At 38.0% G+C, this 11,268-nt stretch overlaps 1 protein-coding gene across 1 annotated transcript; it reads right to left on the reverse strand.

Moving 5' to 3' along the window:
• Positions 1-3,158: 3,158 nt before the first annotated feature.
• Positions 3,159-8,415, reverse strand: tra2b (transformer 2 beta homolog). Its single transcript, XM_083921337.1, has 9 exons — positions 8,345-8,415; positions 5,987-6,220; positions 5,543-5,688; positions 5,254-5,416; positions 4,956-5,144; positions 4,746-4,861; positions 3,675-3,821; positions 3,480-3,550; positions 3,159-3,394 (listed from the first exon to the last, which is right to left on the reverse strand). The coding sequence occupies exons 2-9, from the start codon at positions 6,011-6,013 to the stop codon at positions 3,384-3,386; spliced, it is 870 nt and encodes a 289-aa protein (XP_083777463.1). The 5' UTR covers positions 6,014-6,220; positions 8,345-8,415; the 3' UTR covers positions 3,159-3,383.
• Between the last annotated feature and the right edge of the window lie 2,853 nt (positions 8,416-11,268).

Raw genomic sequence — 11,268 nt, forward strand, 5'->3', positions numbered from 1 at the left:
TTCTCCATCGTAGAAAGTAAATTGGGGTATAAAAGTGGCATGATGATCACTGGGTACATTCAGCAAAGGGATGGGCTTAAAGGAGGCAGAGGGGTTATTTCATCAAATCATAATAAGGGCCGTGCCTTCGGTCCCTCCATGGTTGGGGAAGTGAAAAAAGAAAAGGGCTACTGTGGAAAATCAAGTCGTTGTCACTGTACTTGTCGACCCAAACAGTGTCACTGATCCCCACAGTTTGCCTTTTATTTATTTATGAGACAGAAATATGGATTCATGGAGCTGGGTGTAGGCAGGGGGGTCTGAACCTCACCACGGATGCCTGTTTGAGATAGTATCCTATAATAAAAAATGTGATTGTATTGAGGATCTTGTAGGAAGATGGCTACATTTAGAAAACTGTAAATAATAAATTAATAAATAAATGAAACAAGACAGAAAGTGAAACCTTAAAACAGCCTTTGTTGTACATCCTGTCCTTCCAGTGAAGTAAATCTTGCTGTACATCCTTATCCGGGGCCATTGATCAAGGAGTCAGATCTCAACTTTACACGCTGTTTTTTTCAAAGGTGATGACACTTTCACTTTGCATTTTAACCTGTGGATACTGCAAAGTGTAAAAACTGAGCAAATATTCATTTTTAGAAGCTGATAAGGAGTCCTCAGGGGATTCCTGGCCCCTCAGTTTTATCAGCACCTTCTATGCAGTGTCACTCAGCCAGTCTGAGCTCATACTCCACAATATGGTATAGCATCTTTGTGTGTGTGTGTGTGTGTTGATCTCAAAACAAAAGCTTAAAGGTAAGGGTGTGGGAGGGCCAACAGGCTGCAGTGCTCGTGCATGCATGTGTGTACACCTACACCTACACCAGTTACCGAGGGGCGGAGCCTTTGCCGACAGCACTTGAGTGTCTCTACATGTGACTGGTCTGTGCCTTGGAACATTACTGCCACCCTACTGTAGTGGAGAGAGTGCCAGCAGCAGGAGTGACCATCCTCGCCTTGTTTACGTCAGTGTGTGACCGTAGGAATGTCCAAGCTGTGGCCTATTTACAAAACAGCGCTTTAGTTAGTTTCCTGATGACATGCTAACACAGTTGTTGCAAGCCTCTCCGCTGCCAGATGAGACTTAGTCAGAGTTCAATTGAATGACCCATTCATTTAATTTACTGCTCTAAATCATTACTATATTCATTTTTATTGTACAACTCTTGACATTGAATGTATGATTTGTAAGTTAAACAACATCCAGTTATGACATTAACCCACTTGCTTTCGTGTAACCATTTCATTTTCTTTCTTTTTTTTAAGTGAATAAAGACAAAGCAGATACAAGTGACCACATACTCAGGAGTTGCTGCTTCTTTTCTTGTTATAACATGTTATGCAGAATTAGGTCAGTGTGCTGACAAATTGTGCAATCACCCAAAATGATTTCCACTCAGACAGGATAATTAACCAGAACTGAAAGGGATGTGACATTTAGGAAACACACAGCAACCAGCTGACCAAAACACACACACACACGCATGTAGACTTGTGGTAGAAGAGGGAGAGAAATGGGCTGAAGTCACTTCCAAGACACGGTCAGGTGCGTGACTGGTGTCTTTTCACTTTCCTCTCTGTCATACATCTGAATCGTATTTGTTTTTATTTTTACTTCCTTTTACTTTCTTAAGAGAAAAAAAACCTGCTGATTACCACATCATAGGAAATAAATAGCATCAATAAAACCATAGATAAAAATAGCATACAACTACATTCATAAAAACTATTAAAGAGGGGTGGGATCAAATAAAACATTCAATCAGCAGCATGTTGTTATACTTTCTCATCCCATGCGGGTAAAACAGCAGTTTACACATTCATATTAATATCATCTCAAAAAGGTCCATTCTTTTATGTTGTGCTATAAATAAATAAATAAAAAGTAGCTATTTACTCAAGTATTGCAAAGTACAGCACAGTTTAAAAGAGCTGACGGTTTAAGTGACTGAATGAAAAATGACAATTGAAACAATTGACATTCAACTAGCTCTTACTAGCACATAAATATATTACTACAGGATACCAAATAGCTTTTAATTGCTAGTACTAATCATACTATTATTTAAAGGGTTACTTTTCTCAAATTACAAAAAAAAAAACGACTTTGTATTGGAGTGGAGGGAAAATAAATCTCAGAATGGATACTTTGAAACATGGACAAAAAATACGATATCTGCATTGCTGGTCCAACTAGATGTGAGATGGTTTTTAAATATATAATTTGTTTGCAGAGACCCTTTATGCTACATCTACAAACTACAGTTAACTGAGACTTCATCAGTCATTCAGTCGCCATGTATTATACTGTACTGCACATCATGGATGCTGGAACAGGTTTGGACTTCTGTGTGACCAGTAGGGGTAGATGTTGGACTTAGCAGACCTTGCTTCAACACATGTTGAGTAGGAGTTCAAACACTGTACTTGGTGAATTTATTTCGCTGCATTTACTTATGGATTAGTCATCCTCATAGGTTTGTTTAATGACTATAAAGAGTGTCTGTGCCAAACCAACACCATTTAACACAGTGGCATTTAAAACACAGATTTACAGCTCCTGCTCAGGGAATAATAGCCTTAAAATCAGATTGAATTACCATTTGGTTTCACATCATTATTGCTTGGATTACTGGATAGAAATCTGAGATGTAGGCAAAGATTCAAAAGTCTGGAACCAGGCTAAGGGAATACATAGCTCTCAAAGTATTTCCCCCAGGGATTATTAGATAAGACAGAACTTTACTTGTGCATTTAGCCATATTCCAGTTCGCAGTATTTCAAGTAATAGTGCTCTTTTACGGGTAGTGTCACAAGTATGTATTTACAAGAGCTTAACTGTGTTGAGTGATGCCATTCATCTGTTGAATTGACAGTTCAATGGTGGCTGCAAACGCACTTCAGTTTTTCGTATTTTTGTTTATGTTGAAATGACTTAAATTCCACAGATATCAGCACACAGCCATGTCTTGCAGTAGTAAAGGGTTTAAAGTGTCTATAAGTGCTGTATAAGGAAGGACATGAGTCAAGGTGGAAAAAAAAGCATCTTTCTTTTAATCTGTTCAAAGACGAACACTTACTCAATTTGTATACAAAAAATATCTTTTATATCGTATATATCTTTTACGGCAGATGTTGCTTATACCATTAAATTGAAAACATGAGGGGACAGCTTGAGTCAAATGACACTGCTTCAAAACTGATCTCAGTAAACCCATACTGGTCATGTGCGTTAAACAAAAGTGTGACGATCACCTTAAGAAACAAGTCCTAGTCTGAAATCAATCATTCCACTCAAACATTTCCTGCCTGTGCATGAGAGGGGAGGGGCTTGACAACGTTTAATAGTGACCTGTGGAAGAAAACAATCATTAGACACACTGTAACCTGTTGAATGTCTCAGTAAAAGAGGGACTCATTTATAAAGAAAGACTCACGGGTAGAATAAGACCGCAATCTGGACCGAGACCTGTAAGCCCTTCTGTAGTATGGGGACGGAGATCGTCTTCTGAAATAAAACAAAATTAACAAATTCAACTTCCGAAGCTATAAAAAAAATAAAATAAATAAAAGTTCAGAATACATTTCCCATTGGTAATCTGCGGGTGTACTGCTTAAAGATTGACAGTCACCTGTATGACCTGTAGTGGTCTCTGTCGTCATAGCGTTTATAACCGCCCCTGTCGTATCCACGCTCATAACCGCGATCATATCCACGGTCGTAGTAGCGTGAATTGCGTCGAGGACCGCTTGGACCACTTCCGCCTCCACCACCACCACTACACAGAAGACAATACGAAGATGAGATTTTGTTTCCTACTTCTTAGATTTACAGTTGTGCTTGATTTTAATTTTACCACCCCATTTCAATTTAAAAAGACTGGCGCCCATCATGTCACATACATATGCAGGTAAATGGTCAGGCCGGGACATTCAGAAAGTCCTTTTAGAGACCCTGGCCTTAAGGTTACTCATTGCTTTCAACACATTCAACCTGGTAAACCTTTTTGAATGAATAGCTGTCATTTTTTGCCAAAGCTGTATTTTTAAAATACATTTAACTGCTCTTGTTACATCTAAGCTTTGTTATTTTTGCCTGACTGAGCTCTGCATCCAATACAGTTTCAATAAACTAGCAATACACCTGGAATTTGCAAGGGCTCTATTCCGTGTTTATTTTTAAACTTTGATTTAAGTTAATTAATCAATAAGGCAATTTCAGTTCATGAGATGACACAGTTCTGATTGTACACTTCTATAATTACACAACTACAATCATTTTCCAGCTAAATTTGTCACTTTAGTTAATAATAAATGAAAAATGGATGTAGCCCAAAAGTATCCACCTTCCAAGATTAGTGTTTTTTGTCACTTTTGTGATGATAATGCTGGTGTCTTTAATACGCCTGTGTGACACTCAACTGCAGTGAGCCTTTCTCCTGGGACAAATTGGATTGTTTTGATGTCCATGTTCACAGTAGATTGAATTTCATTGTCAAACAAAAAATGTGGGGTCCAAAGAATTAATATTAGCTCCTAAAGAGCAAAAACATGTTTACCAGATATTCCTAGTAGACATTCTATTTGGAAGATAACTCTGATTGATTTTTTACTTAAAAATAAGCATTCATCTTTATCTTTGATCGAGTAGAGCTAAATCTAATTAATCCACACCAACACTCGGTATGTTTCAGATGCCTTACTATGTGGGTCGGCCCATGTAGATTCCATGGGTTGGGGTGTGCGGCCTTTTTGTGATGGAGAAGTCTACCCTGATCCTACGACCATCCAGCTCCATGCCATTGGCTCGTTCCTTTGCCTGGAAGTGACCAAACATAAATTACCTCTTTAGACCCAGAAAATATTCCAACAACAGGTCTGAAAGGTGCATTTTCCAACTCATGTTCTCATACCTCTTTGGCATCATCGGTGTTCTCGAAGTAAACGAAAGCAAAGCCCCTGGAGCGCCTCGACTGCTGGTCATAGACAATAGAGACATCCGCCAGGGGGCCGTATATAGAGAACACTTCCCTCAGATCCCTCTCTGTGGTGTACAAGCTCAGGCCAAACACTCCTACGCAACCGTTTGGGTCTGGATTAGCCTGCGATTTATGATAAGATAGAAGATATTAAGGTTCCAAAACATCTTTCATACTTGAGACATTATTCAGCAAGAATACAAGACAGCAAACCTCCTGTACCCACACTTACGCGGTTGCCGATGTGCCTGCGGCGGTTAGACATCGGTGAGTGACTATGGCTTCTGCGCCGGCGCTCTCCACTGTAGGACCTACTGTGAGATCGCCTGCGATAGGACCTTGAGCGGGAGCGAGATCGGCTATAGTGTCTCTGTGAGCTGCGGTGGGAGTGGGACCTGTATCAGAAACACTTCTATTGTTATTCAGAAACAACTTCTCTACGGCTTCTTCATAAGACAGACACACATCTACATATCCAATCTGTCAACTAGCAAGGATGTTATTTTGGATTGGTCACTCACCCAGATTTCGACCTGGAGCGAGACCGAGATTTAGATCGGGATTGGCGGGAGCCCTCCTTCGAACGGGCAGGCGACCGAGCTGGGGAGCGGCTTGCTGATTTCCTAGAGCCCCGTGGACTCACACTCCTGGATGTAGAGCGAGACTCCTGAACGGACCACACACACCCACACACCTCTTATTAGCACCAGCAAGAGGACAAACTGAGAAATTTGACAAAATAGTTCTATGTAATAATTAAGACTATCCTGTGAAAAGTACTAAAAGAACAGACTTCAGGATTGTGGATTACGAATGCAGGTAAATGCTTTTTTGTAGCCATGGATACGATGACATCATTAGAATTACATTACATTATATAGTTCAATTGTCAACATGATCTAAAACAGAAATTGTTATGATTTAAACTATTGTATTCAAAAACAAGAACATGCACACAAACAGACCAGAAAATTACTTAGCACTGTGGCCATATCCAGATGACTTCCTTTAACTTCATTACTTCACATTATTCTTCTTTCTTCAATTGTTTTACTTCTTCTTACTTCCCCCATCTCACACACTGACCATACTTCTTCCCTCCTGATGCATGCATTCAATAATTCAGCTTCACGCATCGGAGCTTCATATTATTGAAAATAAAGTGGACTTCTTCCGCATTTTCTTCGTCCAATCTTAACCTTTATGAAAAAGAAAAGGATGAAGAATATATGACTACAATTGAAACGGCACCTCAATCCAACTTTGTTGTGATATAACAATCTCATGACATGCATGAGAGTGTTTAAGATCACATAATACAAATGTTTATTGTTACATTCTATAAATATTTCACTTTCAGGGGTTCTACATTCACTACTATGTCCTTTCAGCCAGATTCAGTTTAGAAGTGTACGAAGATTCTTGGTTGTATCCACTTTTGTAGGATTTCAGACACCTGAGGTTGTCTAGATCAGGAAAACAAAAACAATAATGTCCTATACACAGGACGGTAATAAATAATGAGTCGTGCTTGCTTTTTCAAGTCGCAATAAAAATTGTGTTCCATCTTAAATAGACCCTACTGACATAATTTCTGTCAAGTGGCCTCTAAGGCATCCAAGTGTATATCAAACCCCTGAATGTGAATAATACCAGACTAAATCCCACCAACAGTGCCATCATTAAAAAGTAGTTTGTTTTTTTTAAATAGCCCAAACGGCCTCAAGATGCTTCTGTCACTCATTTGAACTGACATCACCAAGACTGATAACACGGACATGAAATATTGGGAGAGACACAGTGGCATATGCAAGCAAACATATATATACATGCAACAGGAAACACGAGGGCTGAATGTGCACATTAATACAAATGAATAAGAGGACATCTCAAGGCAATTCGTTTTAAATTGTTAAAATGTCAAAACATCATTCGGTCGCTTGATTGACACAAAGATGCTGTGTGCCCAATATAAGATAGGTCATCATGTTGGTTTCAGATTAATGTAAGCAAATTCACATCACTCAATCGAGATTGTTATCTTCCGTCTACAAATGCAGTTTGTTGCCAGTAACACCTAAAAATGCAATAAGTTAAACTAATTTATTCTTGAGCTGATTTCTGCCAAGGCTAATGGAAGGAGGCTGGGACACCAAAAAAATAAAAAAAGATTCTGAGCTTTGGGGTATGACACATGTGCAATGGAACTGGAGCTGCGCTGTTCCAGCAGACGGGGCAAGAAATAAAGTGTTTTCCTCTGTTTCAGGTGTTCTTGGGCAGTTTCTTTCTTTCATTTTCACTTTTTACATCTTTATTAATAACACAAACAAAGTTAAGAACAGTGACAAAATCAGTGCTATACAAATCAAGTACGATTACTTTTCAGAACAAAGTCATAACTCATAATACTTTTAATTGTTCTCATACGTTGCAATTGCAGACCAGATGTTACTGTGCATGTGTCATAACCCAAAGCTCAGACATGTTTTTTGTTGTTGTTTTTGCCTTCTTCTATTACGGAGGACTAAACATGATTTAAGTCTCAATAAATAAATAAATACAGGAGTAAATAAATGATTGCAGAGAAAAATAAATACAGAAATAAATGCATGGATAAATAAGACCTCCTACCTCAAACATATGGACACAGAAATACATATATAAATAAATGTAGGTGCACAAAAATGTACTTATAAGTTTATAAACGCATTTCTTTCCTCTTTTTTATTTATACAGATAATGCATTCATTTATTTACTGATTGTCACTTAGGTCCTGTTTAGTCCTCCACATTATATATTGTTGATTTTCTGCACAGGGGCCGTCCGCTGTATTCAATGTTGAACGTAACCACGTCTGACGGTTTTTCTAAAGCCATTAGTCAACGTAACATCAGCTAAATGTATGCTTACAAATAATTAATATTAACTGTAAACAATAAACATTCTGTGGGTTTGTGTTTTAGTAACTTTTCTTGCTAAAGTCTGCATCAACATAGTTGTGTCTGCGGCCTAGCTAACTAGCTAGCAGTAGCTAACGGTTATCAACGTTAACACACGCTTTTACCCAACGTAACGTTAACTGTAACGCTGTAACGTTAAATTGCTTTATTGTTTTAGTCCTCCAATAATAAAAAGTAACGTTAATGTTTCATAAAATAATAGATGATTCGGTGTTATAACGTTATTTCAACACAATGTGAGGACTGTTTTCGTGTTGTTGGGTAACCATCGCAACTGCACACAACCGCGTCATTTAACCGTTAAATACGTGAACGTTAGCTCCGTTGAAACGTCACAAAGCTTTAACAAAGTTCATACGTACCCGCTCGCCGTAACCTTTGTCGCTATCGCTCATTTTTACTGCAAATTAATTTATATTACAGTGACAAAAGTTTTGCGCCGCTGAGCTAACGTTAGCAACAACCAACGGAGCGCGTGCGTGTGTGTGTGCGCAGCATCAGCGAGGCGCGAGCCATTATAAACTCCACTCCCCCATGCGCAGACTGGATAGACACAGGCCCATGACCACGATAAGCAATTACTTTCTTCCACAATATACTCTTATAGTTTAAATGAAATATGCACTTAAGGGATGTAAGGGCAGTTTTGTCAAGAAATGGCCACCTTCTTGCATTTTAAGGTGCCCCTTGTCTGAGACTCTCCCTGGCCCTCTGTCTGTTTCTTGTCTTTCTGATTGATACCACAATGTAACTTTACAATACAACTTATTACAACTGCAACAGTGCGACTGTATTTGATAAAGATGCACTGATCCATTTTTTTCCCGATCCAATCCGATACCAATACCTGGGCTGAGTGTATCCGCAATACCTGATACTCCTGTTGAATGAATGAAGCATATACATTACCATGGGAGTGAAGGCATCAGGCTTGACAACATTTAGCCTTGTTAAAAAAAGGTTACCAATTAACACATGTAAATGTACTTAATATTATTTAGTAACAATTGAAGTGTACATTAGCAGCAAAAATAAATAAATAACACTGCAAACAGATGTTTCTAAATGTGATATAAAACCCTAACTGGTGTTGCAAACATAGAATTGAAGTGACTAGATCCCTGTAACTGTATTGCCGTGTATGACATTAATTAAAGAAGAAATGACTGGATCAGAATGCTGGATCGGTCTCATTCCTTCGATATCCGATCCAGCTAATTAGTAAATATCGGAGCCGATGTCTGATCCAATCTCTAGTATTTGACTATGTATGAAGGCTACCTGGGTGGGTGTACGGGGTAGTGCTATTTCTTTGTTTGTTTGTTTTTTTGTCTTTGTTGTTTTTCTTGAGTGGGGTTATTGTGGTTTATTTCTGTGACATTCTTCTATAATGTTTTCAGGGGTGGAAGAAATACTTAGAGCTCTTACTTTCGACACTATAGAAATGCTCTGTTACAAGTAAAATACCTGCATTCAGAATATTACTTAAGTTAAAGTAAAAAGTATTAGCATCAAAATGTACTTTAAGTACAAACAAATAAAAGTATTCATTATGCAGAACTGCCTATTTCAAAATAATTGTATTATGGGATGATAATTATTGAATGATCAACGTAAATATCTAATGTTGCAGTCGATAAAGGTGGTTTTAATTTGAATTACTTTATAGACGGCTCTGTAGCCTAATCTATTACAATATATCCTATTTTATTTGTTGATAATATTTTGTATTAGTAATCTGAATCTGTGAAATAACTAGTAACTAAAATTGCCAAATAAATGTAGTGGAGTAAAAGTATCAAGTAGATTAAAAAAGAATTACTTAAGTAAACTGCAAGTACCTCAACATGTACTCAAGTACAGTACTTGGGTAAATGTACTTACCGGCAGTTACTTTCCACCACTGAATATACTCTGTACTTAACGAATTTATGACTTTTAAGGATTAGGTCCATGTTTCCAATCTGATGCTGTATAGCCCAATAACACAATAAGCTACTGTGAAACACATTGAAGGTAACAACTGTTAGTTAGTCTACTGGAGGAGTTGTTCAAAGCTGTACTGGGAACTGAAGAAAAAAGGTTCGCTAAATCTTTTACCTTGAGGGATTTACAATCAAGAAACTACCAACATTATCATCTAAATAAAAAGGTGGTGCTTTAGTGTTAAGATTCTGTAGGTGATTTATTTTCTTCTTATTTAACCGAATGAAAACAACAGTCTTGACTATATTGATAAGTGGTCTTTTTCCGAACTGCGATTATTAATTATCAAGGATCATAAGGAAATGTTCTATGTTATGGCTTTATAAATCTTCAAAATATCAATAATTATCATAATGTTAACAAAAAATGATTTCATAAACGATGCAGGCATTCTATCGGGCAGTTTCACAATTGTATACTTTTACACGGGAGCCAATAGGACCATGTTTTGTAAGATAAGATTTTTCACACATTGTTGGCACTAGGAATGCATGCCATTAACACCCTGCCACAATGCCGTCTGTTCCTGCTCTCTGTTCCTCACTATTTACTGTTTTCACCGTACACCTTTATTTAAGCAGTGAAGAGTGGAAAATAATACCTGGAAACCTGTGCATAAGGAGAGGGAGTGTGGCTGTTTACTGCTCAACGTCAGAGCATATGTATCTGTTACTCACTGGATCGTAAGGTGACAGGGGTACAGGAAAGCACTTCAACGACCAGTGGTGCAAACAAACTTTGTTTCTGTTTTATTTGGTTGGTCTGAATCAAAACTCCTGACACGTAGAGGGGTTCACTGCAGTGGAAGGGTAAGGGGAAGAAATGATATCAGAGAGCCCGGGGAACACAATGCATGACAGAGATGCGACAAAAGATTTATAGAAACAACTATTACTCCATTACTGTACCATTTTCTTTATTTAAGCTGAACAAAAGCTGAGAAGGAGGCAGAAAATGGAACAAACTGATTTAAAGATTGTGATTTAACATCAGGCATCTAAAAACTTATCGCAGTCCTGATTTTAGCGAAGAGAAAAGCAGCTTTCAGTTCTAGCCCCTTTGTTTCATCTACTTTAACTTTATCCCAGATTAGAAGACTGTACTACGAATTTACTGGACGCAATCTAAAGATACAGAGCAGAATTTGTGATAATAATTCAAAGTACTAATATAGAAAGATGAAATTGATATTAAGTCATGTTGCCTACATAATCTACTCAAGACCAGAAGTAACAATTCACCATTTTCCACATCTGACGAGAGACAATAGTTTATGAGAGACACAACACTCTGGATCCAG

The sequence above is a fragment of the Echiichthys vipera genome, assembly GCF_963691815.1.
Source record: "Echiichthys vipera genome assembly, chromosome: 10".
In the NCBI taxonomy this organism is placed as follows: domain Eukaryota; kingdom Metazoa; phylum Chordata; class Actinopteri; order Perciformes; family Trachinidae; genus Echiichthys; species Echiichthys vipera.

What these genes read in the sequence shown, in the direction of transcription:
- tra2b (XM_083921337.1), bottom strand. Translation starts at nt 6,013, where the DNA reads ATGGCCACAGTGCTAAGTAATTTTCTG. An exon ending in CAGTGCTAAGTAATTTTCTG is followed by an intron (nt 5,689 to 5,986) that starts GTCTGTTTGTGT and finishes TGGTCCGTTCAG; the next exon opens with GAGTCTCGCTCTACATCCAG. An exon ending in ACACCGATGATGCCAAAGAG is followed by an intron (nt 4,862 to 4,955) that starts GTATGAGAACAT and finishes GGTCACTTCCAG; the next exon opens with GCAAAGGAACGAGCCAATGG.